The sequence below is a fragment of the Ochotona curzoniae genome, unplaced genomic scaffold (assembly GCF_017591425.1).
Source record: "Ochotona curzoniae isolate NIBS_2020 unplaced genomic scaffold, NIBS_Ocur_1.0 contig_3819, whole genome shotgun sequence".
NCBI classification, from domain to species: Eukaryota; Metazoa; Chordata; class Mammalia; order Lagomorpha; family Ochotonidae; genus Ochotona; species Ochotona curzoniae.
The window spans coordinates 26685325-26700447 of record NW_024466004.1 but is presented as its reverse complement, the minus strand read 5'-3'; the positions used below and the strand labels follow the sequence as shown (position 1 = coordinate 26700447).

The window sequence follows — 15123 nt, the reverse complement described above, 5'->3', positions numbered from 1 at the left end:
GCTGGAAAGCATTCAGGTATTGTTCATTTTACTTCAGTACAACAGCCTTTATTGTCATCTGATGGACATCTGTTCAAACAGAGCTTGTCAGTTAACATAAGTTAATTGGATGGTACAAAATGTATATTTTGTCTTCATTTGTTCTGCATGTATTCCTTACAACTTAGTTTGAATATTTCTGTACAGTACTGCTAAAGGACACTGGAAGATATCATTCCATCCTTTTTTTCTCCCCATTTGATCTTAACATTGGTAGAACTGAACAGGTTTTAGAACCACACAACAGGTATTTTGTCAACTAAATTTCCCAGTTCCTGACTTTGCAACATTAAGTCAAATTTGGAAGGCTGGTGGCAGTTTACATCATAGGAAATAAAACCCACAAATAAAAAGGTCCTGGGATTCATCTGTTTAATATAGGGTAATAACATTTTGTCAATACTAGGCACCATAAAATGTAAACACAATTACTGTCATAAACCTGGACATAACTTTAAGGGTTCAAAGTGGCTTTTAGTTACCCTGTTTGCATATAGTGCAGGAAAAGGTCTTTGTTAGCACTATGTACATAAAGAGATCCAAATTGTAAGAGGCAGATAAGATTTGAATCCTTTAAACAGTCACTAAATTATTTTGTAGTAACATCCAGGTTTATCTTCCTTTCACTTAACCACGTCCCCTGTTAAGCACATCATAACAACAGCACAGTGAAGTGAAATGATGAAATAAAAGAATTTTGATACACTAGAAAACAGTGCTCAGTGATACATTTACATTCTATTTATATGATTAAACATTTGATCATACAGTACCTTCCTATAGGATTACTGGCTAATTTAGGGGTAGGGTTTATACTGTTAGAGGTATTTTACTAACATGATATCTACTTCCCTTATATGCAAACATTAGAGCTATAATTTTATTGAGAGTAAAACTGATTATGCAAGTTGACTGAGCAGCTTCTCAAATAATGCAGTTTATGAAATCATGGGAAAAATGAGTAAAGCTGCCCTGGACATAAAATGGTTTTTCATCCCGCTTTTTACCACATTAAACTTAATCAGAACAGACCAACAAAGTCAGATCATTCTTAATGTGAACAAATGGGGGAAAAGAAAAAAATTATATGTACATGGATTAAACAGGAACTAGATGCATTTTAGCAAGGAATGTCAGGTGTTAGTTCTGGATGAGACTTGTGTTACAGTTTTCATTTCCACAGTTGTGTGCTGAGGGTCTGACCCGAAGAGCTCCCAGACCAGCCTGCTGTTGTGTTGGGGGGCTGGCCGAAACCAGACGCAGGGTTTGCACTACTGATACTCATGCCAGCCATTTGTTGATTCATCTGTGAAACACATAGAAGGCTTAGTTTAAAAGGATTACTTCACTTTTCATTCCTGTTTATTTGCACTAATGTGAAAGTCAAATCTAAGGTAAAAGCAGACTACAACAGAAATTTTTCTTTACAGAGCACTCTTGTTAATTTTCTTCCATATTTTAGCACTACCTATAAAATGTTATCAGTTCTATTCACATTCTACATTAAATTTCTTGTCCTCAAAAATTAATAACCACAATTTTTAAAAACATGTTATAATTAGTCATTATACAATGAACCAGTTACTCTTATTTCTAAAATTTTCTTAGTCCCCAAAGTACTTTATTAATAGCTGTAAAAATCCTCTATTAACACTACATGGCACTGCATCCTTCCTAAAATATTATGAAGCATACATTCTCCTTCACTGTTTTCACAATGTAAGTATCTAAAATCAATTTTCATTGTATGCTATAAAGTGTAAAATTATGTGTATTTTTCTAATAGTCTTGTCAAGTGTGTATACAAATATTCAGAAGCTCATGAAAAACTGATTTCAATGGTGAATTTTAGAGCAAAATATTTTTGAAATCCATGCTATGAAGGATATTCAAAAAGCTAATTAAAATTGAAAACTGCATAGATCTCAATTTTTTACAATAATGATCTTAGATACAATTAACTTCTGTGGTTCTCTTCTAAAATTGGCAATATCAGAAGGAAAATACTCACGAAGTACAGAGTGGGTTCAATTAATCTGTTCTGAACTGAATGAAGTTCATTAATTTGAAATTTGCAGACACTAATATTAACCACATTGCTGACAGATCACCTTTTTATACCTACAAGAACTGCTTTAACCACCTCATTGATGTACCAAAAGATTCCTCTTCTGCAGTATTTGGAAGTAATAGCTAATGTTAACTTTCCATTTGTTCCTCCAGCCTCTTAGCTGGACATGCTCCAGCATGTTGGCCATTTAAGTTTACCAGAAGTTAGTAACATTTGGCACTTAAGGATTTTGAGACTCCCAGAGGACAGTTCATTGTCTTACTATAACTATACTCCTATAAATACTTACAGATAACAATACCTTGGAACTGAATAGAAATATATATCAATTTAGGGAATAGTCCAGAATGTAACATTAGGACAAAGAGTCTTAAGGTAAAACTAGTTAAATGGAAACAAATATCAAGTGTAAAAGAAAGGGGTGTGGGAATAAGAACCTAGGTCTGAGAGGCACTGCCCATGAAGGCAGCACCTGAATGCACTTTAAAACCACTGAAGTAGAAATCAGGACTCGTATAAAGGGTCCAAGACAAATATTAACTTATTCACACCTCACAGGAATTGGTAGATGCTTATAAAACTCACATTTAAATAATGTGTTAAAAGAATTCTTTTACTCAAGTTGTATTTGTTTTTAAGTCCATGGGCAGAAACCACACCCCACAGAAGACCACCCAGATTCCTCATATACCGCATTAAAAATAGGAAACTAGGGGCTGGCATTATGGTACAGTGAGTTACACTGCAGTCTGTGACCCTGACATACCACGTGAGTGCCAGCTTGAGTTCCAGATGCTCCACTTTGGATCGAGCTTCCTTCTAACATACCTGGGAAAGCAGTGGAAGAGGTTCCAAGTACTTCACATGCTGCTACCCACCAAGTGAGCTCAGGATGAAGTTCATGGCTTTGGCCTAGCCCAAGCTAGGGCTTCATAGCTATTAGGGGAATGAACCAGCAAATGGAATATCTTTTTCTCTGTGTCTTAACTATGCCTTTCAAATAAATGAGTTATTAAGAAAGAAAATATAAAGCTTGCTATTTTTGTATTCTGAAGGTTTAGAAAGACCTCAAATTATCAGCTAGTTTGGGCTAAACAGATCACAAAATGTTACAGCAGGAAACTATAACACCTGATTCTAAGGGAGAATATACAGAGTTAAAGGTAACTGTTAGTGGTTATAAACAGAGTAGGGAATCTTCATTAAAACTATAAACTGGGGAAATGTCCAATCATGTGTCTATCTGATACAACTCCGTGGTATCTAGGTATGGTCTCAAATGTGAGTTAAGTAGGGGAGAATATGACCCTTACCTGTGAGAGGCTCCACTGAGGCTGCTGCGCTTGTGGCAGGCCAAAGTTACTCTGGGGTGTAGCCATCTGTCCCACCATTCCTGCTTGTGGGCCAACCACATTTTGAGGAAGAGACATTACACCAGTTTGTGCATTTCCCATAAACCCATTGGGCATGGGCATGCCCACCATCATGCTTGCACTCTGTCCCATCACATTTCCCATAAGGCCAGGAGCTGCAGGCACAGGTACACCCATTGATGGAAAACCTTGAAATGCAGTCGGTGCTTGTGAGGTAAATGGCATATTTGTGGGTCCCATAAACACACCTGTATCATAAGAACCATGAATAGAAAATGAAGTAAGAACATAGGGTTATTCCAAATAGCTGTAGTTACTTATACACATAAAAAATGGATTACTGTCTTTCTGAATTATCTATAACAATTTTATTTCCAGACTGTTCATAATGTTCAGACCAACCCACAGCTACACAACTATTTTCAGAATGTAGACAAATCAGTTATTAACCTGATAAAATTTAATTAGGAAATATAGATGTTCAACAGCCACACAAATGTTTCCAAACTACACAGCATGGGAATATATGCTGTTTCTATGACCCAGCCATTGGTCTCCCAGCATCAGACAAATGGAAGTCAACAAGTTGTCATATAATTTCAGATCATACATATGTAAAATTCAAGTCATTACTGCAGAGGAACTAGTATACCCAGTTAAAATTGTGTTAACCAAATTTTACACTAATGTTTCATTAGAATTACAAAAGTTTTGAAAGCATTTCTGGAATCCACATAATTCATACTGCTTATTGTTTACCTGGAAAGAATATATGTTGTACATAAAATCATAAACTTCATGTAAATCAAATTTCAGTAACTCTTTAAAGACAGTTTGTGTCCTGTAAACTTGTGAAATACTTATATGTGAACACCTTGTTAAATCTAAATGAATAAAGTTTTGTGAATCCTGTGCATGCTTATAACTCTAATGTTCTGTTCATTTTAGTTTCATAGCTGTGTTGACTACAACAAAGTGTGTACTAACCATGGAAATGAGGAAAGAATTGATACTATTGTAATTACAAAGGGTATGCTTTTAGTAATGTCACTGCATTCACTCAAAGCAAATCTTAAAAGCTACTTACCAGGAGTACTTTGCTGCTGAATGGTTCCTGTACCATAGAGAGATAAGATGGAGTCTTTAGAAAGTTGTTTCTTTGCTACTTCTTCTGATTTTGCTTGCTCGGTGAACAGATCCAGATCCCCAGATGTCACTGTAGACAAGGTTGCAGCTGCTGGTACAGAAGATGCCCCCTGATACAAACACCAAAATAAGCTGTCAAATTCCACAGAGTAAAGCATGGCATACCTATTATTTAAAATCCACATAAACTTATGAAGTTACACATGAATAAACAGTGACATTTTAGAGGATCATTCAGACTCACACACACAAAAAATCTAGAATAAAGGCACAATGTTTCCTCCTATCAATCAGGTAAAATACAAAGGGTAAACCTAAAGCTCTTCCATAATACCCTGCACTCACCAGGTACACCGACACTGAGTTTCTACACACTGCACTCCTGAACCAGTGGGTTCAATACGAGTCCTACAGTGTTGTCAGGACCACTGTCACTCTCACGAGAGGTGCTCAGGCTTCTCCCTCCACAAGCACGTCTTTATGGAACTGGACTGGCAGCATCCCATGGAATGAGGCACACTTGTACAATTACGGAAGACTCTGAAAATGCCCTACCATCACTCATCCAAATGTTTCATTTTTTAAGCTATGCTGGAAAAATTTTTTTAAAGCAACTATTAACTACAACATCTGATTTCTTTTAATTATTAGAAATGAAGCAGAGCTAAACGCAGACCATCTGTACACTCAGCTATTTGCTGTACTTTGTGTTTAGATGGAGAAAGTAAATATAAATAAAAAATAGTGGTCATGATGGTGGTACATCAGTTTACACCACTGCTTGTATTGCCTGCATCCAGTGCTGGCGTGTTCAAATCTTGGCTGTTTTGCTTCTGAGCCAACTTCCAGCTAATGTGCCCGAGAAAGCATCAGAAGATAGCACTTGAGCCCTTGCCTCCCACATGGGAGACCCACAGAGTTCTAAACTCCCAGGTTCGGTCTGACCTAGCACCAGCCATTACAGTCATAGGGCGTGAACCCGCCAGGTGAAGCTCCCCATCTGTCATTCTTCTTTTCAAATAAACAAACATCAAGCATGTTGACATGTAGAACAAAGCCCAAATTCTCAATCTGTTTGCACACAGATAGTATTTTGCAATAGCAACTGATAATTGTATTTGATAACCTTGCAAGCAAACAGGTATTTCAAAAAGTTCATTGAATTTTTTGCATTAAAATAAGCAATTTTGTCTTCCATTAATTTTTGAAGTACTCTTAACCATGCTGACATGTTTTATACATGAAAATAATGTCAGAGAATTCCATCAAGACCAGTAAAAGCTGGCTAAAATTATTTCAAACTATGCAATAAACTGAGTAGCAGGTAGAAGTTAAACATTTACTGCCCTGGCTAAAACAACACATGATAAATTACCAAACATTCTACTCTGACACTAATTCAAAATAGATAATTCATGACTAATTGAGCAAAAATGATGAAATCACAGAAGCCACCTAATTTGCAAAATGCTTAGATGCATAATGAACCAGTATGGAATATCAAATCATATGATTAAAATGTATCTGATGGGCCTGGCACTGTGGCCTAGCAGCTAAAGTCCTTGCTTCGAACGCACCGGGATCCCATATAGGCACCTGTTCTAATCCTGGCAGTTCCACTTTCCACCCAGCTCCCTGCTTGTGGCCTGGGAAACCAGTTGAAGACAGCCCAAAGCCTTGGGACCCAGCACTTGTGTGGGGGACCCAGAGGAGGTTCCTGGCTCCTGGCTTTGGATTGGCACAGCACTGGCTGTTGCAGTCACTTGGGCAGTGATTCATCGGACGGAAGATCTTCCTGTTTCTCCTCCTCTCTGTATGTCTGACTTTGTAATAAAAGTAAGCTACCATGAAGAGATAAGTCACCGAATATTTTACAGTAATCAACAGAATTAACAAAATTTTGGTCCTAAAACAAATTTCCAAAAGGAGAAATAAAGATGAGTTAAAACAGTCCCATCGACGTAGCATGTACTAATCAGAAGACATAAAGCATGAAAACAATTCCTATCCTGGCTAATGGTAGAAGCCCAACTCATACTCATTATGGTACGGCCTGGACTTGGCTGTTAAATGTTAAGGCTGCATTGCGGGAACTGCTGCTATGACAATGTTTATGACACTAACAGAATATAGCAAGAATACTAAAACCTCAACGGTTTCAGAGTCTAATTCTTTAGTAGTTGTAAAATTGCAGGGAAGTCTAGCAGATGTAATTGCCTTACTAGAATACTAGACTTAAATTGCTTCTCACACTCAGATTGTAAATATCCTGAACATTTCCTTCCAAAGTCACACTATGAAAGCATTTTTATTATCTCATACATACCCATGCTTGCAGAAATCCCTGTGGTAATTGATATTAATTAACTAACAGAGCAGCAATACTTGGTCTTTGTATGTGTTATCACAGGGGAAAAGGGCAAATCCATAAAATAAGCTCTTTGCTGAAAATAAACCCGACTACTACAGATAATTTTGATAAAGATACATTTAAACCAATTACTCCTAAGAAATCAACTTAGTTCTACTCATAAGTATATAAGAACTTGTATAACAGAAAAGATGTGCAATAAAAATACTAGCGTTCATAGTAGGGAGCAGCCCAGACCAGGCCAGGGAATGGTTCCCACTGGCACACATTTGGCGCAGGTCGGGGCAAACCAGGCTGGGCCAGTTTACATCACCCACTGGCGAATCCAAGCACCAGAATAGAGTATGGGTCGGGCTAAGTTGGGTCACAACAACACAATCCAGTTAACATGAGGGCCAGGACTGGGGGCCAGATCGGCTGGGATAGGCTGTATTTCCCATCAGCGTGAGCTGGAATTGGGGTGGGCTGGGCCCGGCCAGGCTACAATATCCACTGGCAAATGCCGAGATGAGGTGAGTCATGCCAGATTGGGCTGTAGCACCCAACCAGCACACGTGAGACCCAGAGGAGGGGGGAGTGTACATGGTAGGGGGTGCTGCGAGGGGCCTCCCTGCTGGACCCCACTCCCACTGGAGAGCGTGAGAGCTGGGATGGGGGCAGACCAGGCCAGGCTGGACTATAACACCTGTTGGCCTCATGTGGGCTGAATCAGATAAAAGCTAGGCTGGATAGACTGCTCCTACTGGTGCATGCATGTCATAGTGGGTGTGGTTGGTTGGGCTTTGCCACAGCATCAGCTGGCAGATGCTGGTACGAGGGGGTTGGCAGAGGGAATTCTGTTAAGTTAAACTGCAGAAACACTCATCAGTGAGTATGGAGAAACAATTCTTTCAAGAACGCAATTTTTTGGGGAAAAAAAAGCCCACGAAAAATTTCCAAAGGAAGCAGCACATACCTGAGCTGAGGGCATGACAGTTGCAGGTAAGGGATTAGAAATCATCGGTCCAAAGATGTCCAGGTCGTCATTCAGGGCTGGCACTGTGGCTGTGTTTCCATTGGTCACTGCTGCCTCAGTAGGACCATCTAAACAGAACATAAATTCTTGAAGCAGAATCTCTTAAGCTACTTGAAATATTAGTTGTTTTAAAAAGTAACCACTCAAAAGTTGACACTGGCTGGTGTTGTACAGCTGGTTAGGCTGCAACCTGTGACACTAGCACGCCATATTGGAGTGCTAGTTTGAGCCTTGGCTCTTCGGTTCCGATCCAGCTTCCTGTTACTGTGCCTGGGAGGTCACCTGAAGACGGCTGAAGCCTCTGGGCGCTTTCATCCACGTGGGAGATCCAGATAGAGCTCCTGGTCCCAACCTGCCTGTTGCATCCATTTGAGAACTGAACAGTTGATGACTGTATCTCTTTCAAATAAAAAGGATTTTAAAAATTTATAAATCTGATTTATCTTCTCAGAAATATTCTTTATCCACTTGCTTTCATGTAAATATCCAAACTCTCTTTTTGACAAATGACATCAGAATTTACACTGTTCTTTTTTATATGATCTTAAAAATTTTCTGATGCTTCTTGTGTGCCAGGAACTGATAAAGTCATTACATTCTTATAAAACAGATACTTCTTTTGAGATAAGTGGCTAAAATACAATCTCCAGGTTATTATAAATAATGCCCCCAGCATGCACGTGCATATGTCTGAGATTACGTTATATCTTTCTTATTTCATTATTTATTTATTTCAAAGAGTTATAAAGAGGGAGAGACAGACCTTCCATACACTGCTTTGCTCCTCAGATGACCCCATCAGCAAGGGCTGAGACAGGTCAAACATTGGAGCTTCTTCTGGGTCTCCACATGGGTGGCAGGAACCCAAGAACTCGGGCCATCTTCCACTGCTTCTGCCAGACCATCAACAGGGAGCTAGGTCAGAGTGGGACAGCCAGGACACCCTAATGGGATGCTGGCATTGCAGGCAGTGGCTTTACCCAATATACCAAATTAACTTTAATATTTATTTGTAAAAGAGGGTCCGGTGTGATGGCTCAAATGCTAACTCCTCAACCTGCAAGAACCAGATCATTTTTGGGCACCAGTTTGTGTCCCAGCTGTTCCACTTCCCATCTCACTCCGTTTATGGCCAGGAAAGCAGATTACAACCTGAAACCTTGGGACCCTGCACCAATGTGGGAGACATGGAAGAAGCTCCTGATTGCTGGCTTCAGACCAGCTAGCACATCGCTGGCCATTGTGGCCATCTGGGGAGTGAACAAGTGGACGGAAGATCTTTCTGTCTCTCCTTCTCTCTCTAAATCTGATCTGCCTTTCCAATAAAAATAAATCTTAAAAAAAAAATAAAAAAGAAAGATCGATCTTCCATCTGCTGGTTCACTCCCCAATCAGCTGCCACAGTCAGAAGCCAGGAACTCCATTCACATCTCCCACATGTTTGCAGAGGTCCAAGCATTTGGGTCATATACTGCTACTTTGCCAAGTGCATCAGCACAGAGCTGGATCAAAACCAGAGAAGGGCCTGGCAAAGTAGTCAAGTGGCTAAAGTCTTTGCAAAGCATGCTCTGGGGTCCCAGAAGGGTGCTGGCTCGTGTCCTAGCTGCTCCACTTCCATACAGCTCCCTGCTTGTGGCCTGGGAAAGCAGTGGAGGACAGCACAAAGCCTTGAGACCCTGTACCCGTGTGGGGGCCTGGAACAAGTTCCTGGTTTCAGATCAGCGTAGCTATGGCTATTACAGTCACCTTGGGAGTGAACCAGCAGATGGAAGATCTTTCTGTCTCTCCTGTCTATAGATCACCCTTTCCAATAGAAATAAACAAATCTTCCAAAAGAAAAAAAGCAGAGCATCTTGGACTCAAAGCAGCACTGATATGGAATGCTGTGTTGCAAACAGCAGCTTGCCCACTATGCAACAACACTGGCCCTACTTCCTATCATTTTTTTCTACCTTGGAAATATATGCTAATGATTTAAAATATTCAAGATGCTGCATTCTATAATAAGGAAGAAAGGAACCACATATATATACTATACACATTCTGTAAGAAACATTTCTAGAATTTGAGATTTCTTGTTTGGTTGTTTTTTTTGTTTGTTTGTTTGTTTTGTTTTAAATTAAAGTCAGATATACAGAGAGGAGGAGAGACAGAGAGAAAGAACTTCTGGCCAATGATTTACTGCCCAAGTGGCCACATCAGTCAAGCTGTGCTGATCCGATCCATAGCCAGGACCCTGAAAGCCTCTTTTAGGTCTCCTACGCAGATGCAGGATCTCAAGGCTCTGGGCCGTCCTCAACTGCTTTCCTAGGCCACAGGCAGGGAGCTGGATGGGAAATGAGGCTGCCATATGGCCATACGGGATCCCAGAGAGTGCAAGGTGAGAACCCTTAGCCGCTAGGCTACCGTATAGGCTCTGTTCTGTTGTTTTTTAATTTGTAAGGCAGAGACCTAGAGGGCTCATATCTGCTGGTCCACTCACTAAATGCTTACAATGTCTGGAGCCAGAAGGCAACAGACACAAACCATGTCTTTACAATCAATGGCAGAAACACAATTATTTGAGCTATTACTGTGCCTCTCAGGGTCCTCACTGGCAGTAAGCTGGAGGCAGCAGCAAGGGCCAGGAACTGAACCTGGTCACCAACATGTGACCTGGGTATTTATCAGTGCCTCAAATATTCACCCAAAGGGCCACACCTTAAGTTCTTTCTTTAGGCACTGTCACCTTAGTTATGGTAGTACTAAAAACAGAAAGGAAAACTGACACAATTCAAAATCATCTGTGCAGAGTTTTACTTTCAAAAAAACTTTAGAAATAGTTTATGACGTCTCTTCTTTATATTATAGACCAATTTATAGGGTTTAAGGGGTGCAAACTGGACTGGGTACAGTGAAGAGAGTCTGCAAGCATGGCTTTCACAAAGCTCAGTTTTCTTTGTCCACAACCATATAATAGCCCAGGCATCAAAACTGCAGTGTCTTGGGACTTACATCCTTATCAGTCTTCTATTTTAACAATTTATACTACCATTTGATCCCTGTTTGATATCATAGCCTCCTCAAAGTCATCTTTACAAACCCTGTCAACATTAAATGGGCTGACTTTCGCAAAACCGTCAAATATTTGACAAGTGTACAGTCTACCACACCCTAGATATGGTCTCCATAATCCAAGAAAATCATGCTTTTATCTAACTACAGAATTAAAATTTTTAAATTTTCCTATTTACATCTCTGGATTATCATTAATATCAACAAAATTAAAATGTTTTTACTATTTATAAAGTGTGTGAAAACAATTTAGGCTATTTTGAAGACATCAAGTATTTTTCAAGACTTTTTTAAGGAAATCATATCAGAGCTGTATAAAAATATATTTACTACATACTTCTACACATCACATACATTTATACACATATTGGGAACCATAGTTAACTAATTAAAGGGCAAAACAACAGATTATTACAGTTACGACAGAATTTCTACATGAGACAACTATCAACTGCAAAATATGCTTCAACATTTCTTTTATTTCTAATACTTTCACAAAAAGTAACTTGCATTCTGAAGTTAGCCTTCTTTAAACAATCATATTCAATCAAATCTACACTCAATTTCCCTGACATACTGTAGTCATATAAATATTAAGCAGAAATAAAGCGATACTTTTAAAGAAGAGGATATTCTAGATTATAGATACAGCCAAAGGAACACTTTTTAGAACTTCTTGGACTTAAAAAATGACAAGTAGACCAGTGGTGCTAGTGCTGGGAATGGGGAGACAAATGTCAGCAGCTAGACATGTCCAAGCCTACCATATGAATGAGGAAGAACTTTGTTAAAAGAATATAAATATAAAATCAAACTCACGAAAACAAGAGAACATATAAAAAATACTGAGTGTAAGCAATAATTTCAAGTTACTTTTTATTTTTAAGCAGTAACAAGTATTATTAGCACTTATGAAATACAAACCTTTAACATAAGAAAATATTAATTTGGGGTGCAGACTACATCACAGAACACCATTGTGCCTGGGATGCACTGTGAGAAAACTACAAGGTTCATTCCTATAAGGAAGTATGTCTTCATTACATTTATAGCTATGTATCTCTCAGAAATTTTAAGTCTGTTCTATATTCTACTCACATACAGCAATATATTAACCCATAAAAGTCTTATTTTACTCCTCACAGCCTTTATAATCAGATGTGACTAGTAACTTATCCAGTGTCATGAGATACAGTGAAGTCTTAGATTGTAATCTTGTTCAATTTTTACCATAAAAGCAATGCATTCTTGTAAAAGATTCAAATCACAAAAAATAAGGAAATTAGAAGTCTCTACCATGAATGGTGCTGACAGTTGCACAATAATTAATGCTACTGACTATGCTCTTAAAAATGATTACAATGTGAAACTTAATGTGTATTTCACCAAACTTTATTTATTTTCATCTTATTCAAACAGACATACACACACAAAAATCCCAACAGATCTACCCTCTAGTGGTTCATTTTCCAAATGCCTGCAATAGCCAGAACTCAATCCAAATCTCTCACAAACGTGACACGGACCAGCACCCACTTCCTTCCACAATGCACATTAGCTGGAAGCTGGACCAGAAAGCAGATGTGGTACTTAAACAAAGCACTCCAGCAACTTAACCATGACACCACATTTGTGCCTGCTTTGCCACAATTTACAAAAATAATTCACATAGGATTACACCAAAAGTTTTCCTATATATCATTAAAATTTATGCATGAGTGGTGATACTAAATGGATCTGTTATACAACTAATCCATAATTCATGGACATTTAATTTTATGACATTCACCAATGCAAAAATAGAACACTAAACATCTATCTACAGTTAATACAAAGTCTGCACACTCACTACAAGCTAATGTGACTTTTATTTTTATCATTGCATTATAATAAGGTCCATTCTCTCATTCCTTTTTTTTTTTTTCAATTAATATTTTGAAACTAGCCTGTTGAAATCTCAGGCATCCCACATAACTAGAAACCTTGGGATCTTTGTTGTGAAATTCAACCCAAAGTAAAAGTTGATTTAGGAATCCTTTAGAATGAGAAAAAGAATGTACCTGCTTAGTAACGTTGTTATTTTGTGGAAGGGTTGGTACTACTTTGTACATTCCTCATGAGAACACAAGTAACTCTTGTTTCCAAGCAGAGAAAGTGCCGCTCTTGACTCTCTGCCTCACATGCTGTTTAATGTTGGGTCCTAGATTTTGCTCCCATGGATCTTCCTTGTTCTTACAAAAGCTTTGCACTAACAGACTGCTGAGAAATAAATTAACCTAAAAATAAATCTCTCTACCTTGAAAAATGAGTAACTAAAAGTTCCTAGTGAGTTTCAATAGTTTCTAATTTCACTAATAGTTTTGGTTTCCTAAACCAAATTCTTTAAACAGTTTTGATTTATGTAAGGCTGTAACATCTTTATCTAGTATATAAAAGGACAGTGGGCCCAGCATTGTCACATAGTGAATAAAGCCACCACCTGCAACACTGGCATCCCATATGGGAAATGTTTTGTGTCCTGGATACTCCACTTCTGATCTAGCTCCCTGCTAATTGCTTGGGGAAAAGTAGAGCAAAATGGCCCAAATGTTTGGGTCCTTGCCACCCACGTGGGAAAACCAGGCTAAACTCCTGGCTTTGGCCTCACTCAGCCCTGGCTAAAGCAGCTATCTTGGGAATAAACCAGTGGGTAGAGAATGTCTGTCTCACTCTCTGTATACCTGCCTTTCAAGTAAATAAATATTTAATATAAGGGGAATGAAAGACTTGTAATTACTACCATCACTTATAAACATTGCACTTACATCTTTAAAGAACACATGCATATTATTTTGTTTTCAAAATAAGATGAGACGGGCATTTTCTTCCATTGTCCCTAGTTACGGAAAGTTCAACATTGAAAGATAAATCTTTCTCAATGTCACTCACCTGGTTAAATAGCAAACATGCACAATGGTGCAGTCTTCTGATTCCTGAACTAGTGCTTTCTACACAATTACAATCATATCTATTTTTTTAAAAAAATCGTCATCAATCATTTAGTTATCTGCACTAAATTTGAGAAGCAATGATTTAAAAATTCAAAACCACTCTATGCTTCACACACTTCTTATTATCCCACAATTCCACTGCCCTTGTACAAAGACCAGTATCTTCTCAGGGAGAGATACAGGTGTATATGCTCATCACTGAAGTGTAAGTGGGCCAAAGGAAGCATCTATGGGATATAATCAGCTGTTGAGCAAAGAGGAATATTGACAAATCACTGGAAGGTAATTCATTCTTCTCATCAAAAGTCCACCAAGAGCACAGAGCACAGCATGAGTTATTGTGTGTGTGCACATACACACATGCATACACATGCAAGTTTCCTTTTTTAGGACAAAAGGAACCCCAGGCCAACCACACAGTGCCTTTTATGAGCCTTCTCTGTCAATAACTAATCAGAATTCACCACTTACATGCATCTTACTAATGTATGTGTTCTTCATTCAGCTACAAAACAACAGTGGCAGCAACCAGCAGGAGGAGACAGTACTCCCCTTTTATCAGTAGCACAAACTAGTTGGTGGAAAATAAAAATAGGGAAATCAAGAGTACAAGAAAAGCCTAAGGTAAATGGAAGAAATCTAGCTGTAAGCGACATCAAAAAGAATGAAAATGAAGCACAACGGACCTCCTGAAAAGGCAATGAGCAAACACAAGAACTTAGGACAATGCAATGAAATGAAGAAGGTATTTCAAACTTAAAGTCAAGGCATTAAACCTAGAGCTAGTAATTTATGGGTATGTACTATTTTCTTTCTACATAACCTTTATATTTCAAGCTAGTGTTTACTTGTGAACTAAATTAGGAGATGGGTATTTTAAACTCATTTATATCAGAACTGAAAAGAAAGGTTAAAGTGTGACTTACAAAAATGGTTATTTTTATCAGTCCTATATCTTAAATAAACATAAGGTGTATCTTCCATGCATTGACTGGCCTACTTCTTATATCAGGACACTGAGATGCTTAGAAAGAAGGTAGCATTTCAAATGTGAAAATCTTGAA

General features: G+C 38.5%; 1 protein-coding gene across 7 annotated transcripts in view; it reads right to left on the bottom strand.

The window, feature by feature from the left end:
* Positions 1-36: 36 nt before the first annotated feature.
* SMAP1 (small ArfGAP 1) overlaps positions 37-15123 on the bottom strand; it is a 130765-nt gene continuing 115678 nt past the window's right edge. For all 7 annotated transcript variants that reach the window (XM_040983612.1, XM_040983613.1, XM_040983611.1 and 4 more), the window contains 4 exons: positions 7956-8083; positions 4571-4739; positions 3424-3731; positions 37-1345 (listed from right to left, as the gene is read on the bottom strand). In XM_040983612.1, coding sequence (XP_040839546.1) covers positions 1211-1345; positions 3424-3731; positions 4571-4739; positions 7956-8083 — 740 coding nt within the window. In that variant the 3' untranslated portion in view covers positions 37-1210. The remainder of the gene's footprint in view (positions 1346-3423; positions 3732-4570; positions 4740-7955; positions 8084-15123) is intronic.